Source organism: Crotalus tigris, unplaced genomic scaffold (genome assembly GCF_016545835.1).
Source record: "Crotalus tigris isolate CLP2741 ecotype Arizona unplaced genomic scaffold, ASM1654583v1 scf7180000018891.247784533:1973344, whole genome shotgun sequence".
Lineage (NCBI taxonomy): Eukaryota > Metazoa > Chordata > Lepidosauria > Squamata > Viperidae > Crotalus > Crotalus tigris.
Genome location: NW_024097260.1, coordinates 146,776 through 166,778, shown reverse-complemented (window position 1 = coordinate 166,778; position 20,003 = coordinate 146,776). Strand labels below are relative to the sequence as shown.

General features: G+C 46.3%; 1 protein-coding gene across 1 annotated transcript in view; it reads right to left on the bottom strand.

The window, feature by feature from the left end:
* The window catches only part of RTN4R (reticulon 4 receptor), a 123,596-nt gene extending 104,744 nt beyond the window's left edge, over positions 1-18,852 (bottom strand). Inside the window, exon 1 of the mRNA XM_039357330.1 lies at positions 18,349-18,852. Within this exon, the coding sequence (XP_039213264.1) occupies positions 18,349-18,370 (22 nt within the window). The 5' untranslated portion in view covers positions 18,371-18,852. The remainder of the gene's footprint in view (positions 1-18,348) is intronic.
* Between the last annotated feature and the right edge of the window lie 1,151 nt (positions 18,853-20,003).

Sequence of the window (20,003 nt, the reverse complement as noted above, 5' to 3'; positions counted from 1 at the left end):
TTAATGTCGTTTTTACTATAAATGTAATTTTTATTCCCAATGATATACTGCTACGGGAATGTTGTAACGAAACAGTGGCCTCAATGTGTCACAGAATTCGGACAACTCTTTCAGTGCTCAACCATAAATCCATTTCATTATTTATTTCCTTCATTTGTAAGATCTTTAGGCTGCTCCATTCCAAACTGAAATTCTGCAGTAATGTTCTCCTCTGGATATTAGTTATAAATTTGACTGGTTCATAGGCATATAACTAATATGTGAAGTATTAATACTGCTTTATAAATCCTTAGTAAGACCACACCTGGAATACAGCATCCTGTTTTGGTCACATTACAAAAAAGATGTTGAGACTTTGTAAAAAGTGCAGAGAAGAGCAAGTAGGATGATTAAAGGCCTAGAGATCAAAACATATGAAGAACGGCTGCAGGATTTGGATTTGGCTAGTCTAGAGAAAAGATAGCAGTATTCCAGTATCTGAGGGGCTGCTACAAAGAGGAGGGGATCAAACTATTATCCAAAGCACCAGAGGGCAGGACAAGAAACGATGGATGGAAACCAATCAAGGAGGGAAGCAACCAGGAATTAAGGAGAAACTTCTTAACAGAGAGGACAATTAACTGGTGGAACAGCTTGCCACCAGAAGTTGTGGGTGCTTCATCACTGGAGGTTTAAGAAGAGACTGGACTGCCGTCAAGAGCCTTAGGCAGACCAATCAAGCAGGTCCTTCCTCCCTGTGGCATGGGCAGCCACTGAAAACATCAAGACTAACAAGGAGTGATCTGTCCACACCAAAGGACTGATGACAGCATCCCCCAACTTTAACATGTAACACACACATCTCCAGTGATGGGGTGCCCACAATTTCTGGAGGCAAGCTGTTCCACTGGTTGATTGTCCTCACTGTCAGGAAGTTTCTCCTTAGATCCAGGTTACTTCTCTCCTTGATCAGCTTCCAACCATTAATTTTTGTCTTTCCCTCTGATGCTTCTTTCCCAGGAATTTATCCATCCAATTTCTATGCCCATAAATCTGGCGTTTCCGCTCCAAATTTATGGTCAAAGAAACTGGAGAACGCCAGAGTCAGCTTTGGAGCAGCATTTAAATCTGACCTAGAACCAATTTCCCCTATCTGATTCATATTTGAAATGCGCCAAACAAAATCTCCCTCTACTACACAAGGGACCTTCCTTCCATAAGCTGAAGTGATGATTAGTCCAGAGGTTCTGTAGACGTGCAGTGACAGGACCCTCGTGACTATGGTGCGCTAAGGTGGAATTTTATGCCTGGGGAGATTTATTTAAACGTTATCTCAATACCAAGAAACACCTGAGTGATCCTCTTTTAAGGCAATCTGTTTTCTTTTGGAATTGTTTTTATTATAATTGCAATTTTGCTGTGGAGTAAAATTCCTTTAACCCTCTTTTTATGTACTGACAATTAGTAAATTAGTAAATTGTCAGTGAATTACTGCAACCAGTTTTGGTCTCCACACTATAAAAAAGATGCTGAGATTAAATTGGAGGAATAAGGGAACCCCAACAGAAGAAGAGATCCTGCATAAAATTTTATCATGTGCTGAGATGGACAGGCTTACAATGATTATGAAAGACAAGACAGAGCACGAATACTTCGAAATCTGGGGCAAATTTTACCATTGGTATGAATTAAGGAGAACTGTTCGGACTTCAAGTTAATGGTAGAATTAAAAGATATATATAACTGTACATATAATTGTATATATAATTTATTGTATAGAAAATGAGGCTTATGTAGAGGTTAAGAACGATGTATTAAACTTTTGTACCATGATAGGAACTGATAGGAAAATTCATTCTGGAATGTCATGTTTGTCCATTGTTGTTTTAATTGTATTATGAATAAAAATTAAAAAAAAAAGATGCTGAGATTCTAGGAAAAAGTGCAGAGAAGAGCAACAAAGATGATTAGGGGGACTGAAGGCTAAAACAGATTGCGGGATCTGGGCATGGCTGGTCTAGTGAAGAGAAGGACCAGGGGAGATATGACAGCAGTGTTCCAATATTTGAGGGGCTGTCACAGACAGGAGGGGGGGGAGGGTCAAGCTATTCTCCAAAGCACCTGAAAGCAGAACAAGAAGCAACGGATGGAAACTAATCAAGGAGAGATTCAATCTAGAACTAAGGAGGAATTTCCTGACAGTAAAAACAATTAACCAGTGGAACAACCTGCCTCCAGAAGCTGTGAATGCTCCAACACTGGAAGTTTTTAAGAAGAGACTGGACAGCCATTTGTCAGAAATGATGTAGAGTCTCCTGCTTGGGCGGGGGTGGGGGGGCTGGACTAGATGATCTGCAAGGTCCCTTCCAACTGTGTTATTCCAACAATTTTCTCTTATTTTATTCAAATAAATAAATACATGGAAAACAACCAAGGGACACTTTTATTTCGCAGAACACCTTTAAACCGCTATAGGTGCTCCAGGCATTCTCGGATAGTAAACATGTCCAAAAGTTATACTAGACTCCTGGAAGACCTCCATATTATGGGCACCTGACCTTGCCTGCCTGTTTATCTCATCTGTTGCCTTCAAGGCTATTTTTTTTTTCCAATACAGATTTATTTTGGTTTGGTACTAGCCTGTGCCTGGCAAAGTCTTGGACCCAAAGAAGGTCAAAAAGGGAATACACTCCATCCTTTATCTTTCTTCTCTGCATAATTGGCTTTTGGCTAAAGAAAACAGTAACATCTTGCACTTGGCTGGAAGCTGGACAATGAAATAGCAAACATTTTCTGTAAAGAAAGGAGATAAAATCACCTAGGGGAGAAAACCGTGCTTGAACTCCCACTCCCACGCAGACCTAGCACGGGGAAAGGTCATCTCATTGCTGAATTGCCTTATTGGGTGAAGGCTATTATCCCATCCCTTTGTCCTGGCATGGATTCAATAAAACAATAAGGGCCTCCTCCTTAACAAGTGCTACAAGGCTGTCATGGCCTGGAACGTGGAGATTAAAACATATGAAGAACGGCTGCAGGACTTGGGTTTGGCTAATCTAAAGAAAAGAAATAGGGGTGACATGATAGCAGTATTCCAGTATTTGAGGGGCTGCCACCAAGAAGAGGGGGTCAAGCTATTCTCCAAAGCACCAGAAGGCAGGATAAGAAACAATGGTTGGAAACTGACCAAAGAGAGAAGCAACCTGGAATTAAGGAGTGAAGACAACCTGCCTCCAGAAGCGGTGAATGCTCCAACCCTGGAGGTTTTTAAGAAGAGACTGGACAGCCATTTGTCTGAAATGGTACACATTCTCCTCCTTGAGCAGGGGGCTGGAGTAGAAGACCTCCAAGGTCCCTCCATATTGTATTGTATTGTATTGTATTGTATTCTATTGTATTCTATTCTATTCTATTCTATTCTTATTCTTATTCTTATTCTATTCTATTCCCATTCCATATTCTATTCTATTCTATTCTATTCTATTCTATTCTATTCTATTCTATTCTATTCTATTCTATTCTATTCCCATTCCATATTCTATTCTATTCTATTCTATTCTATTCTACTCTACTCTACTCTACTCTACTCTACTCTACATCAGAACTAAATGGTAGCCAAAGCACTTCTGCACATAAGTCAGATCTTCCAGTTATCATTGTCTTTTAGATCAACCTTTCTGGCTTCGTGGACCAATGGGAGGGAGAAGGGATGGTTATGGCCTGCCACTCGCACAAATAGAGCTTCCCGCTCACCCACTGTGCGTGCAAATGGAACTCACCCACTGCTTCCACAGCCTAGTTCCAAATGAGCCACAGCCCGGTACTGGGCCAGAGTCTGGGGGTTGGGGACCCCTAATCTAGGACAAGCACAATAGATGGCGAGAAAACATTTGCAGGTGAAGAAAGTGTTGGACCCAGTCCAGTCTTAATACTCTACTACTTCCCTCCATGAAATCCTGTGTGTGTGTTTGTGTGTGTGTGTTTGTGTGTGTGTATGTTTGTATCTCAGCCTCTGATTTGGAAGCAAGCTTGCTCCTTTCCTAGAGTTAAGAGTGGATGACTGTTTCAGTAAACCCAAGCATTCTCAGTAGCATTCAGTGCAAACAACTTCAATGTGATAAATAGCATCCAGTAAGGGAAAAGCCCAAATGTTTACATGAAGCTCAGATAGACTCATCAAGCAGTAAATAAAAGCTTGCAAACTGCCTCCCACCTGACAGAAGCGCAGGAATTTGAAGAAAGTGACAGGAACACGGCAGGCAAACAGACAAAAACATTTCCTCAAATGGGAAAGGGGCAGGTGACCTAGAATTGTCCACATCCCTCTGGAGGAGGATGGACTGGGTGTCAAAATGGAAGCGGAAAAAGCAGCTTTCTGCACAACGACGTTCAGTTTGGTTTGGAAATACAAGGAAATCCTCTGACTCTTTTTAACAACCTGCAGACAGGTGCCAAAGATATGGGGAGGGTCCCAAAGGCCTGAATACAGTCAAACAAACAAACATGCAAGGGCAACCAGGAAGATGGTGGAGTTGTGGAACTCAACCTCCAAAAGGAACAGGGTATGTTCAGCTCTTGAGAAAATGTAACCAGGTTGGTGACAAACCTCATCAACTACCTTATATGTTGTCACATGTATGATCATAACTGTTCTCTGTCCTCCCAGTTTACCAGATGTGGAAAAAAAGGACTTTAAGGGACAAGAAAGTGATTTTGGGTGAATATGAGGAAAAACTTCCTGATAGCTTTGACAATGATTGGTAAAAAGTGATGAGTTCCAACAAATGTGATCGAGCAGACAGATGGGACAACTTGCCGTGGCCAACTCACTGTGCCCAACTCACCATTCACTGCAGGGCAATTTTAACAATTCAATTTAATTACAGTATTTAAAATAAATTGAAAAATATTTTATTTTTTGTCATTCACATTTCATTCTGTCCCTCCCTTTTCATCTTTTCTTTAGTGATTCTATTCCACAATTTCTTTGGTATTAGTGTAACTCTTGTTACACGTGGCGAGTTGGCCATAGCGAGTTGTCATAGACCCCAAGCAGAGTCTGGATAATGCTTTTCAGGAATGGTTGAGATTTGAGGAACAGGGAATTGGATTTAATGACATTGATGGCCCTTCCGACTCCAGGATTCCACATTTTTTCAACTTAAGATGCCACCTGCTGCTTTTTCCATCTTTACAATCCAGCAAAGCTGGCAACTGAAATTTACTTTAATCCCCATGATTAAAGTAAAGTATCAAGGCATAAAAACATAATGGTGCAGCTTTATTCTCCGGCACGATGTTGCTACTTTCCAGGATCAATAATTTGAAAGAACTGCTGTCTGCTTTTAGGGACCCTGAGACTCTAAGTCAGGAGACTCCTTTTGGGGTCTTAGGTGAAATTGTGGGCCACGCAAAAAAAAAAAAATCAATATAATATTATGCTTGACCAATGGGAAAATGTGGACAAGTGAATTGAAATTTACATGGAATTATGATTTTTAAAAAATATAAAATGATGTATCGTTGGTCTTTAATGCCTGAAAGATTGTCAAAGGTGTACACTGGAAACGTAATCAATGTGATAGTATCTTTTATCATTTATGGTGCACTTATAAAACTGCTAAGTAAAAGAGGTTTGCTGATGCACAGTTGAAACCAGAATTTTTCCTTTGGGGTTTGAGGGATAAACAGAATGAAAAAAAAAAAAAGCTAATACAATCCTTGGTTGTATAATCAGAGGCATAGAATCAAAATCACGTGACGCATTAGCACTGCTTTATAAATCATTAACAAGGCCACACCTGGAATATTGCATCCAATTTTGGTCACCATATTACAAAAAAGATGTTGAGAGTTTGGCAAAAGAGCAACTAACTTGATTAGAGGCCTGGAGACAAAAACATATGAAGAACAGTTGCAGGAATTGAGTATGTCTAGTCTAGAGAAAAGATGGATTGGGGGGAGGACATGATAGCAATATTCCAGTATTTGAGGGGCTGCCACAAAAAAGAGGGGGTCAACTTATAGAAAAACTGTTTATTGTTGGAATTTAAAAGATATACAATTTATTTTATGTCATTTTATGTTTTAATATATTGGATATTATGTATATTTCTGGAGTTGCTAGTATGATTCATTTATGGATTATTTATTTATGGATTATTTATTTAGAGGGATCAGCCTAAGAAATCATGATATGATCTGTCTATATATATATATATATATATATATATATATATATATATATATATATATATATAATATTTTAGTTTTGTATATCTTTTGTTAAACTAAAAGTAAGTGTATTCTTATAATTTTATCCTTATTGAAGAGAGTTGGAAGTAACTCCCACTATCCCAGGATGCGCTGTTGTCAAGATCATAACATTCAAGATGTTTGAACTTTTAATATTAATATTTCCCTGAGAACAATAAAAGGGGAGGGCCCCCAGAAAACCACAACTAGGCCTGGATTAACCAAGAATATCATCTGAAGAGAAATCAGAGTTTCCCCTGGTTTGACAGGCAAAATGAGGGGTGATCTTTTAAGCTGCAGGAAGGTCATCCAGCACAGGTGCCACCTGACATCAGAACATGCTTCCATTCCCCTTCCCATTCAAAGACTGGTTGAAGTCTTAAAACAATTAATTAATACCACTTTATACTGCACTAGCAAGGCCACACTTGGAATACTGCATATCCTTCTGGTCACCACGATGAAAAAAAGATATTGAGACCTTAGAAAGTGTGCAGAGAAGAGCAAACAATGGAATGGAATGGAATAGAAGATAGAAGATAGAATAGAATAGGATGGAATAGAATAGACTAGAACAGAATAGAATGTGGAATGGAATGGAATGGAATGGAATGGAATAGAACAGAACAGAACAGAACAGAACGGAATGGAATAGAGTGGAATAGAATGTGGAATAGAATGTGGAATGGAATGGAATGGAATAGAATAGAATAGAGTGGAATAGAGTGGAATGGAATGGAATGAAATGGATGGAATGGAATGGATGGAATGGAATGGAAATGGAAATGGAAATGGAAATAGAATAGAATAGAATAGAATAGAATAGAATAGAATAGAATAGAATAGAATAGAATAGAATAGAATAGAATAGAATATGGGATGGGATAGAGAATAGAATGGAATGGAATGGAACGGAATGAAACAGAATGAAACTGAATAGAACAGAATAGAATAGATTGGAACGGAACAGAACGGAATAGAATAGGATGGAATGGAATAGAACAGAACAGAATAGCAGAGTTGGAAGGGACCTTGGAGGTCTTCTAGTCCAACCCCCTGCTTAGGAAGGAATCCCTATACCATTTCAAACAAGTTGTTGTCCAGTCTCTTCTTAAAAACTTCCAGTGTTGGAGCATTCACAACTTCTGGAGGCAGGTTGTCTCACTGATTAATTGTTCTAGCTGTCAGGAAATTTCTCCTTAGTTCGAGGTTGCTTCTCTCTTCTGCCTCTGAATTCTGCTCCCCTCCCCACCCCAAGGCCCTCCCTCCTTTCCTTGGGATCTAATGGGAGAAAAGAAGGCCAGGAGGTTTCCGACCGAGGGGCAACGAGATAGAGGCAACAAGGGGCAACGAGAAGATAGGGGCAACGAGAAACAAAGAATCCTTGGCCTCGTCCTGGTTAAAAGTCACGCTTGAGCAATTCTCTGAAAATCCTCCTCTTCCTCTTTTTAAAGCGAATTCTCTGTTGCCAAAGAGAATGCGGAACGGCACAGGAGAGCAAATGTAAGTCTTTCCCACAGCATTTAACATTTGCTAAATTGATTTTGCAAATCTAAACGCTCCCCTTCCACCTGCCTTGCGGTACGCAGCATGCATTCCTATTCCGTTAACACGTGACCTATAAATAGGGCACCAGCCTCGGCTGCACCCTACGGATGGGTCCTTGAACAAGTGGGACCTCCGCGTTACAGGAAAGATAAACCTAACAGCCGTTAGAAAAAGGAGCCAAGAAACCTCATTCTGGGGCCCAATTCCAAGGTGCGGTTGTGTCTAGGTTTCTCAAAGCCCACCCTTTTGCTAGTCAGTACTGCATGGTGGGGGGATTCCCAGACTTTAGGGAAGCAAGGTGAAGAATGGAAGTTAGGCCTATTGGAAGAAAGATTCGTTGCCTACTTTAGAAGAATGGATATTTAAAGTTTCTAATTTTGCAGAAATGGCAAAAACTTCTGCTTATTTAAAGGATCATACACAAGAAAGATATATTATTGTATGGAGAAGATGGGTATATTATATTCAGAAGAAGTATGGGACTATAAAGTTTCGTTTATTTTATGAGTAAATTTTATAGTAAATGTAGGAAAGATAAACCTAACAGCAATTAGAAAAAGGAGCCAAGAAACCTCATTCTGGGGCTCAATTCCAAGGTGCGGTTGTGTCTAAGTTTCCCAAAGCCCACCCTTTTGCTAATCAGTACTGCATGGGGGGGGGGGAAATTCCCAGACTTTAGGGAAGCAAGATGAAGAATGGAAGTTAGGCTTATTGGAAGAAAGATTCGTTGCCTACTTTAGAAGAATGGATATCTAAAGTTTCTAATTTTGCAGAAATGGCAAAAACTTCTGCTTATTTAAAGGATCAGACACAAGAAAGATATATTATTGTATGGAGAAGATGGATAGATTATATTCAGAAGAAGTATGGGACTATAAAGTTTCGCTTATTTTATGAGTAAATTTTATAGTAAATGTTGTATAAGAGATTGGCTTATGATGATGTAATTTAAGGGGAGTTAAGGGCTAAGTATGATTTTTTTTTCTTTTTCTTTTTTTATTGTATATTGTTAATTTTGTTATTAATAACCCTGTACTCTGCTCTGGGAAGTGAGGGGGGGGTTGAGGGTGGGTGGGTGGGTGAATGGGTGGGTAAATAGCTAGAATAGGATAATATAGATATGGTAATTTATGGAAAGGTGATGCTTGGGCATTTCCCTTTCACTGTATTCCTGTATTTGAGAGGGATGAGAGGGGAGGAAGGTGAAGGGAGGAAGTAGGATGGTAAGAGGAGAAGGGGAGGGGAAGAGAGTAGGAGGGGAGGAGAGAAAGAGGAGGGAAGTAGGGAAGGTAGTAGAGAGGGTGGATGCAGCTTGGGGGGAAGGAGCAAGCGGCACCTATGGTTATGATTATGAATTTATTTTATTTTGTAAAGTGAATTTTGTTGTATAATTATGCTGGATAAATGGAAAATAAAAAAAAAATTATTAAAAAAAAAAAAGAATGGAAGTTAGGCCCATGGCATAGCGCTCCCTTGGCACCACTGCTGTGCTCCTCACTGTGGTCTCCCCTCAAAACAGGTACTCCTTGACTTACAACATTGCGCTTAGTTCGAAGTCAGTGGGAGGAAGTCAGATTCACTTAACAACCATGTGACTCACTGAACAACTGCAGTGATTGGCTTGACAATTGTAGGAAAAAAGGATGTAAAACTGGAGAAAGAGACTGGCCAAGGCAGGTGAAGAAGTCAAGCAAGGAATTGGTCTGGAATAGATACACAGACCACCACAGATGGGGACTGCACCAAGAAATTAGAAGATGCTTGCTCCTGGGGAGGAAAGCTATGGCAAATCTAGACAGCATACTAAAAAGCAGAGACGTCACCTTGCCAACAAAAGTCTGTTTAGTCCAGGCCATGGTTTTCCCAGTTGCAATGTATGGCTGTGAAAGTTGGACCCTAAGAAAGGCTGAGCGCCAAAGAATGGAGGCCTTTGAACTATGGTGCTGGAGAAGACTCCTGTGAGTCCCCTGGACTGCAAGGTGATCAAACCGGTCAGTCCTAGAAGAGATCAACCCCGACTGCTCTTTAGAAGGCCAGATCCTGAAGTTGAAACTCAAGTATTTTGGCCACGTAATGAGAAGGAAGGACTCACTGGAGAAGAGCCTGATGCTGGGAAAGATGGAGGGCAAGAGAAGAAGGGGACGACAGAGAAGGAGGTGGCTGGATGGAGTCACTGAAGCAGCAGGCGTGAGCTTAAATGGACTCCAGATGATGGTAGAGGACAGGAAGGCCTGGAGGAACGTTGTCCTTGGGGTCGCGAGGGTCAGACATGACTTCACAACTAACAACAACAACGATACATAGACACAAGATGGCAAGGTTAACCCTGCTTGAATGCCATTGAACCTTATCTGGTTTGGCCCAGGTGCAAATGGCTGCCTGGGACAATTCCTGTGAAATAGGCATTAAGCAATAAATAGCTAATTGCATTCTTCATATGTGGATCTGGTTGTTCACACCTGACACGTCACTTAACTGTCTTGCTTAGCCATAGAAGTTCTGATCTCAATTGTGGTCATTAAGTCAAGGGCTACCTGTACATATATTACTTTCCATTGGTACTACTTACAAGTAGTGGGTTCTCCTTTGCAGGAGATTTTCAAGCAAGCTGGACGGTGATCTTTCAGAAAAGCTCTAGTGCAGTGTTTCTCAATCTGGGCAACTTTAAGATGGATGGACTTCAAACTCCCAGAATTCCCCAGCCAGCTTTGCTGGCTGGGGAATTGTGGGAGTTGAAGTCCATCCATCTTAAAGTTGCCCAGGTTGAGAAACACTGCTCTAGTGGTCAACCTCAACTAGGTGTCCTCTACGGTCCCTTTCAACTCTATGATTCTGTATGAACATACAACAGAGAGTAACAGCGTTGGAAGGGATCTTGTAGAGTCCTCTACTCAAGCAATGGGGTAGGTATGGTTTTGCCATTATGCATCCGGCCTGTGGGCTGGCAGTTTGACACCCAAAATGGTTGTTCAATCTCATCTTGAAAATCTCCAGTGATGGAACCCCACAAATTCTGGAAGCTAGCCATTCCACCGATTAATTGTTCTCACTGGATCTCTCTTTAATGATCTCTCAAAGACAGTAAGGTCCACATTTTGGACACAGAGGACTGCTAGTTTGAAAGAGAGTTCAAAGAGGCCATCTATGTCAAAACTGAGCAGCCCTCTCTCAACAGAGGGGGAGGGATACAACATCATCTATCTCCAGTCTCCTGAGGACACAGGTAAGCTTCCAGGTGGTCTCAACGACTCTCTAAAAGAAGGCAAATGACCAGCTGTCTGCAAGGAGTATAAATCCTTCCGTTCCCCTCGGATGACATACCTGGTTCCCTTAATCATTCATCCTACGGTTTAGCCTCCAATCCCCTTATCATCTTCATTGCTCTTTTCTGCACCCTTTCTGTGGTTAACTCTCTAAATGGATTGATTTAGGAAACACTGAACAATTGCATCCATTACAGAATTAACCCATAACCTTCAAATCACAACGAAAGACGTGAACTGGTAAGTTTAAAGACTGCTCTTAGTTCACTTTCCCACAATATCCTATCCATCAAGTCCTGCCAAATAATAAATACTATTGCTCAGCAGCTATCAAAAACTGCCAAAGCTCAGATCCCAAAATTAAATGCGCAGATAGGGCTAAGTAAAAGCCCCAACCTTTGAGGAGTGTCAGGTAGCCGAATCTGAGTGTCAAAAACATCAATCACTTGGAAGCATTTTGGAAGAAGGGAATTCATTTCCTCAAGACTTAACAGTTAGCAAGTGGACTCCAAGGATCGCAAGACAACCAGTAAGATAAGTTGGCATTGGGGCTGCCTCTTGTGAAGCTCCAGAAGGGAGCGTGTGAGCTGATATCAAAGACTTGACAGGGTGATCAAACCATCCATAAATGACCCACACCCATAACATCACAGCCTGTCCTGAAACGGCAAAATCTATTAAATGATCGTTAAGATCTACAAGACATAATTAATTTTCAGGAATAAAATGGTCAGCAGTCCCTCCAGTCAGCAAATGTAATTTAGTGATTACACCTGCACCAATTAGAATAATACAGTTGAAAGGGACCTTTTAGGTCATCTAGTTCAAGCCCCCCCCCCCATCCAAGCAGGAGACCCTACACCAGTGGTTCTCAACCTGTGGGTCGGGACCCCATTTGGGGTCGAACGACCATTTCACGGGGGTCGCCAAACAACGCAGTCCGCCATTTTTTCCCCCTTTTCCTTAGCTGTGCTACTCCCTTTTTTCTATTGGCTTTTGAAAGCCAATAGAATAGACTCTCTTGAATAGAGTCTAATTCTATTGGCTTTCCAAAGCCAATAGGAATTGTCCAGGCTGTCTCTGCCCTGCTGAGCCTGCCAAAAGTCCCAGTCTGCCAACGGTGCTGCACCAGTTGAGTAGTCCTCGACTTACGACCGGTTGAGTAGTCCTCAACTTACGACCAGTTGGGGGTAACGGCATTAAAAAGGTTGAGAACCACTGCCCTACACCATTTCTGATAGTCCAGTCTGTTCTTGAAAGCCTCCAGCGATGAAGCTCCCACAACTTCTGAAGGCAACTTCTGTTCCATTGGTGGACTGTTCTCACTGTCTGGAAATTTCTCCTTATTTCTAGGTTGAATCTCTCCTTGATCAGTTTCCATCCATGAATCTTTGTCTGGCTTGGTTTGTTCTTGGTTTGATCTGCTATATTATTAGTTATTATTATTGTTGTTGTTATTGTCATCATCTATTATTATGACTATTATTATATTATCCTATTATCCTTCTCATCTTTCCTCTTACCTATTGCCTTAGCTCAGGGGGCAGGCAACCTTGGCTCTTTTATGACTCATGGACTTCAACTCTCAGAATTCCTGACTGAGTCATAAAAGAGCCAAGGTTTTATTTATTTATTTATTTAATGAGACTTATATACCGCTTTAAGCGCAAGCACTCTCTAAGCGGTGTCCACCAGTAAGCAATGTATATCTATATATTTACATTGCCCCCAACAATCTGGGTCCTCATTTTACCTACCCCGGAAGGATGGAAGGCTGAGTCAACCTTGAGCCGGTGAGATTTGAACCGCTGACCTGCTGAACACAGTCAGCTAAAGTGGCCTGCAGTACTGCACTCTAACTGCTGCGTTGCCTACTCTTGCCCTAACAGTGAGGACAATTAACCAGTGGAACAGCTTTCCCTTCAGAACCTGTGGGTGCTTTATCACTGGAGGTTTTCAGAAAAGACTGGACAGCTACTAGTCTGAAATGATATAGGGCCGTGGTGGCGAACCTATGGCATGCGTGCCACAGGTGACACACAGAGCTCTCTCTGTGGGCACGCGTGCTATCGCCCCAGTCCTAGGCCTTCAGATGGGTTTTATAAAACCTTTTCGCTTTAGGACTCCACCACCATGTGCAAAAAGAAAGGTTCAATCAATCAATTTCAACTTCTCGCGGGGAAAAAAAAATCTCGCCAAGTTGGAATTGATTGGTTGAACTTTTTAGTCCCACCCAGTCTGCTGTTACCACTGCAGCCACGTCCACCCAATGGGCCACGCCCACCTGGCACCCGACGATACGTAAGTGGGTTTTGGGTTACAGTTTGGGGCACTCGGTCTCTAAAAGGTTCGCCATCACTGATATAGGGTCTGGTTGTTAGGCATATAACTAGTATGTGAAGTATTAATACTGCTTTATAAATCCTTAATAAGACTACACCTGGAATACAGCATCCAGTCTTGGTCATCAAGTTATAAAAAAGATGTTGAGACTTTGGAAAAAGTGCAGAGAAGAGCAAGTAGGATGATCAAAGGCCTGGAGACCAAAACATATGAAGAACGGCTACAGGATTTGGATTTGGCTAGTTTAGAGAAAAGAAGGACTAGGGGGGACATGATAGCAGTGTTCCAATATTTGAGGGGCTGCCACAAAGAAGAGGGGGTCAACCTATTGTCCAAAGCACTAGAAGGAAGGACAAGAAGCAACGGATGGAAATTAATCAAGGAGAGAAGCAACCTGAAGAAACCTAACAGTGAGAAAAATTAATCAATGGAACAGCTGGCCTTCAGAATTTGTGGATGCTTCATCACTGGAGTTTTTAAAGAAGAGATTGGGACAACCATTTGTATGAAATGGTATAGGATCTCCTGTTTGAGCAGGGGGCTGGACTAGAAGACCTCCAAGGTCCCTTCCAGCTCTGTTCTGGTTGATTGATTGATTCTGTGAAAAGCAATTTCAGATACCTGCTGCCACCTGGAAAAGGCAGGCCTTGTGTACTCTCCCCCCCTCCCCCCACCCAGGAACTGCACATAATGGCCGATTTAGCTTTTACCAGTTTCTCGTCTGGAACAAGAATGGAGAAAGGATTTTTTTTAAAGCTCTTTGCACTTGATGGCAATTACCCAGCATCAAAGAAAAGGGCACTCAATTTATACCAGGAAAACAAGATTCTGTGGCCTGTTAAATTAAGCTGATGTAATTTTCCTTATTGAAGAATAATCCATTCTTATGTTTTTACTAATGCACAGGACTGTAGAATAGGTTATTCAAACAAGAAAAAAAGTATGTATGCCTAATAGATAAACTCAGGGTGGTTTTTTTTTAAAAAAAAACTTTCTAAAAGAAAGCTGTAAGATATTGTCCACCCATAAATATTCTCTCCTACTGTAAGGACTAGACCAGCGTTCCATCAAAACGTAGCAAATTTAAGATGCATGAACTTGAATTCCCAGAGAAATTCATGCTGATTGGGAATTCTGGGAGCTGAAATCAAACATGTCTTAAAGCTAAGCGTGAGAAACACTATAGTAAGTAGATCTTTGTTCCTGATGCACCATTTGTCCCTCTATAATGAAAACTGAGCTTCTCAAGATAAAAACTCTTCACTGCATTCTCCACTTTAATATTAGCAGCCTCTGCATCAGAGGCAGAAAAATTGTCGGATACTGTTAGATGTTTTTGACTGCTCTCTGCCATTTCTCTCAACCACTCCTCTGCCCTCCCACCCAACCCTGTCTTCCTCTGGCTTCAAAGCTTTAGCTTGCTCAGATCAGCAAAGCGAGACTCTTCTGCGCAACTGGACAGAAAACAGGACTGGAAGATCCGTAGACGAACACCTCGTCTAGGCTCCGGATCTCCTGACTGGCTTGAAGAGCTTCTGTTCCGCGTAGGGATTTTTCATCCTGCCCTTGAAAACTACACAATTGGATAATCCCTTACATGGGGAGGAGAGGCTGATTCTCTCCTTCTCCTTCCCCTGCTTTGTGTGGGTTTTAAAGACCGATTAGACATGTCTATTATAATAATAAAATCAAGCAACCTTCTGTTGCACTGTAGACTGTTTTTTTTTTTACATTATGGAGATTAATACATTTCTTTGCTGAAATGATTTTCTGGGTATATATATAGAGAGAGAGAGCTGATTTCATGCTTCCCTATTCATGCATAGACATGGTGGGGGGATGCCCAAATAGTTGTTTCCCTTGCTTCTGTAACCAGGTGAGTGTTTTTTTTATGAGGGAGGGAGGGAGGGGTGGAGGAAGGAAGGAAGAGCTGACTTGATTTCTATGATACTCTCCCCGTGAAACACAACACACAATCATTTGCAGGCCTCTGCTCCTTTCACCAGCTAACAGAGGGGGGCAGAATACATAGCCACACAATTTTCTCTTCCCAAGAGAACTTTTTCGGAGGGGTTTTAAGGCAAGCAATTGTCAGCAGCCAGAAAGGATGAATCAAGCGATCCCAGGATTCTAAGCCTTTGGGGCCCAATATTCTCCCTGCTCTCACTTAATTAGTTTTTTTTTTTTCACACAGTCCTAAAGATTTCCCATTAATTGACCAGTTAATTTAGCCCTTTAGCTTCCTGAAAGAGGCAAAAATCTATCTAAAGTGCTTTGAAGGCACCCTGAGATATTTCCGCTGCAAGCAAATAAGGCAGCGTTTGGTTTCTTTGCTGCACTGAAATCATATGCATGACCATCAACCACATTGGAGAGGAAGGGAGGGGGAGAGGGAGAGAAAAAGGGGGGGAATAGAGGGGGAGAGAGAAAGAGAGAAAGAGAGAAAGAGAGAGAGAGAAAGAGAGAGAGAAGCTAAACTGTCTAATAGACTCCCTGTAAAAACAGCCTAGGAGAGACCTAGAGAAGCAGAGATAACATCCCTTAAGATACACAGAACTCCCCAAACCTAATAGTATGTGTGAGTCAGGGAGGGGTGGGAAACGCATTCAACCAGCCCCCCAATCTTAGCAAAGTTCTCTGCCTGGAGGGCTGTTGTATCGCTTCTTTTCTTCCTGGCTCCCTGAAAGAATTGCCACTAGGTGGTACCCTTGCAATGGCGCTTTCCCTCCCTTTGCCCCCCCCCCAAAGGATACCCCCACCATCAGTTGCCCACGATGGCCTCCTGCACCAGGGCTCTCTGACCCAAGGATGTGAACCCCACTAAATCTCACTTGGGAGAGAGTTCTGGCTGCCTATCCTCAGCGTCTCCTCCAAGACCTTGCAGAAGCAGATTACACCCAGAGTGCCATTATAGATAGATGGATACAGTAGATAGGTAAGTAGATAGATAGATAGATAGATAGATAGATAGATAGATAGATAGATAGATAGATAGATAGATAGATAGATAGATATAAAAAAGCAGAACGAAAGCAATTCCCAGCCTACATAGTATTTGCTCACTTTCCATGAAATGTTTTCCCTTCAGCCTTAATCCAGTTTAGCACCTTTGACTAATGCGTATTTTACGTGAAACACAGACAAGTAACAGCGTTCCCAGGAGGCAGAAGAAACACCTGGCTTTTTTTTTTTTTTTTTGCCCGTTATGCCTCCAGCTTTCCCCCCCCTCCCAACCCCCCCCCCGCTTTTCAGGCCCATCGACCCCAACCAAGCAGTTTTCCAATCAGTACTTTGCCCTCCAAAGGGCTGGAGATAGCGATTCACACATGCACACACCTCCATCAGAAACACTCGCGCCTCCGGGAAATCCTATCCTCCACCCTCCTCCGGTGGAGGTCATCTCCATCATTGCAAATTAAGAAGAAAACGTGCGACCCAGCAGCTAATTCTTTTAAGGGGAGGGGGGGGAGAATAGTACTTTGTTCTTTCTTTCTTTCTTTCTTTCTTTCTTTCTTTCTTTCTTTCTTTCTTTCTTTCTCTCTAACCAAAAAGCACTTTCGTTTTTTCCGGTCCCCCGCTGGGAACGTGAGATTGCCCTGTTCTCTGGGGAAAAACCACTGGAAACTTTGGCCAACTCCATGGCTTTCCGAGGCCAGGCGATCTGGTCCTTTTTCTGCAGGGCGGCGGCGGCCGGGGGTGGGGGCAGCCCTGCTGCTGTAGTGGGGGGGGGATTTCTCCCCCGCCCCCCCCGCTGCAAGCTTCTCTTCCGGGGATCCCTCCAGACTGAACAAGCTTTGCAAAGCCCCCATTTTTTCAGGCCAGCCCGGCGCCCCAACTGCCGGGAGCAGAAGGCATCGCGGGGTCGTCCGCCGGCCCCCCCCCCAATAGACCGAGCCTTCCGCAGCGATCGCCGCGGGAGAGAAGGACCCGGTTCTCCCCCCCTACCCACCCCCGCGGGCGGCTCCACAGCAAAGGCCCCGATGCAGGGGGGGGGCTCGCCAGGGGAAAGGGAAAGGAGAGCCCCCCCCCGCCCCGTCGCCTAGTATGGCAACATCTGCAAACACCTGCCGGAGCTCCCAAGGCCGCCGGCAAGCGCGGGGAAAAGGCAGCGGCCGCAGCAGCAGCAGCGGGTGGGGGGGAGACTTTCAGGGAAGACCCTGCGCCCCCCCAAGAGGGGAGGGGAAGGAAACGGGGGGGACTCCTGCCTAGAAATCCACCCCTGCGGCGCTTCCCGGGCTGGGAGAGGGCAGGAGAGCCCGCCCGGCCTTGGGGGGGGGGCTCGCCAGGGGGAAGGGAAAGGAGAGAGCCCCCCCCGCCCCGTCGCCCAGCATGGCAACATCTGCAAACACCTGCCGGGGCTCCCAAGGCCGCCGGCAAGCGCGGGGGAAAGGCAGCGGCCGCAGCAGCAGCGGGTGGGGGGGGAGACTTTCAGGGAAGACCCTGCGCCCTCCCCAAAAGGGGAGGGGAAGGAAACGGGGGGGGGGCTCCTGCCTAGAAATCCACCCCTGCGACGCTTCCCGGGCTGGGAGAGGGCAGGAGAGCCGCCCGGCCTTGGGGGGGGGAGGAAGGGAGAGAAAAAAGCCGCCCTCCCAGAAAACCGCCCCCAGCCTGGGGGGCTCTCCAGGGGCGCCCCCAAAGCAGGCCCAGAGTTCCCAGCCCCCTTCATCAGCGACCCTTCCTTCCTCCGCCCCGGCAGAGCCGAGGGGGGGACACAAGAGATCCACCAAACGGTCTCCCGCCCCAACCCCTGCGCAACGCGCAGCGGCTTCCCTGCCCGGCGGCCGTCGCTGAGTTCGCGCCCCTCCGCGCCTCAGCTGGTCCTCCCCGGCCCGGCGGCGTCCGGACGCTTCCCCTTCCCCGGTCCTCAGCGCGCGGCAAAGTTGCCAGGCGGAACTTCGGGCGCGTTGAGCCGGCCGGCCGCCCCCCCTCGGTCCCGCGGCCGCCCTCTCGCCTACCGTACCTCCGGCGATGGCCCTCTTCATCTTAGGCGCTCGGGCAAGGCACGTCTCGGGGGGGCAGCAATCCTTCCCCAACGGGGCGCGGCGACGGGCAGGCGCAGCAGCGGAGCAGCCTCAGGCGAACTTCCCCGCGGACGCGCCCAGGCGGCGGCTGTCTCCGCGGAGCGCCGCCGGGCTCCTCGGGCGAGCCAGGCGCAGCAGTCCGGCGGCCGGAGCCAGCATCCAGGCGTGGGAGCGGCGGCTCCTGGGCGGCGGGAGGGGAGACACCAATGCCGGGCCGGCTCCCAGCCCCGGCCGACGCGTGCCGACCCCCGCCCTCCCCGCCCTTGCCCTGCCCTGCCGCCGCGTCCGGAAGGCGGGGCGCCGGGTCGCTGCCGGAGCCCAGGTGCGCCGCGCCGAGCCCGAGCGAGCGAGCGAGCGAGCGAGCCAGCCCCGAAAGGTGTCGGACGCTGGGCGGGATCACGTGGTCGGAGGGAAGACGGCTCGGCCTAGATCGGATTTACTGGCGGGGGGGGGCGAGAGAGAGAGCGAGAGAGAGGCTGAGGAAGGAGGGAGGGAGGGAGGCAAGCAGGGAGGAGGCGCCGCAGCCGCCGCGCGCTCAGCCTGAGGGAGCGCCCGGCGGAGCGGCGGACGGGCTCGGCCTCGCCCGGGGCGGAGCTGCCGCGCCTGCAGCCCGCGGCAGGTTGGCCGAGCAGGCAGGAGCGCCGCCCGCCGAGCGCCACAGCCGCGGCTGACGGGGCTGCCTGCAAGGAGAGCGGCGGGGAGCCAGGCGGCCTCCGGGGGATTGGGGAGGGGGGGAGTCAGAGAATTGGCCGAAAAGGCGACGCCCTCCGGGCAGGAAAGGCGGACTGCTCGCCCTCTCCCGACGGCGCCGCCGAAGAGAGCGCGGGGCGGTCGCGACCGAGCGCCTCAGCCTTGCGCCCGGCCGCCCTCTTAGGGGAAAACCGCCGACGCCGCCGGGGCTCTTCGGACCGCACGACGGCCGGGCGCTCTTGAGGCGCTCCTGAGGCGCGCGACGAGCCCGGCAGGGCGTCCGGGGCGGATTTTCGGCGACTGCCCGCCGGCCCCTCCCCCCGCCCCCGTCCCGCGCTTTCCCCTGAGGGGCGTCCCTGAGGGGCGAGGAAGGCGGGATGCCGCCCCTCAGAGCCGCCCCTCAGGGCCAAGCTTCCTTCGGAGCGGCCGCTTCCCAGCCCAGCCTGGGCGCGGCGGCACTTGGTTCTGCCCGTTTGCCCGCGCTTTCTCTCCGCCGCCATCCCAGGCGCCCCTCCGGACGACTCTGGGCTCGGCGGGGAAGGAAGGAGGGCCGACCGATATAGCGGGACGGGCTGAAAGCCGCAGTTAGGGGCCTGGCCGTCGCGAGAGAGCCGCGAACGGAGTTGGGCCCAGCTCGGACAGACCTGGTCCAATTGTACAAATTAAGGCAGTGTTTCTCAACCTTGACCATTTTAAGGCATGTGGACTTCAACTCCCAGAATTCCACAGCCAGCATTGCTGGCTGTGGAATTCTGGGAGTTGAAGTCCACATGCCTTAAAATGGTCAAGGTTGAGAAACACTGAATTAAGGCGAGACCTGGCTCAGAAACAGCAACCGTGAGAGCGACCTTGCAGATCTAATGGACGATCACTTGACTATGAGCCAGCCGTGTGCAGCAGCAAC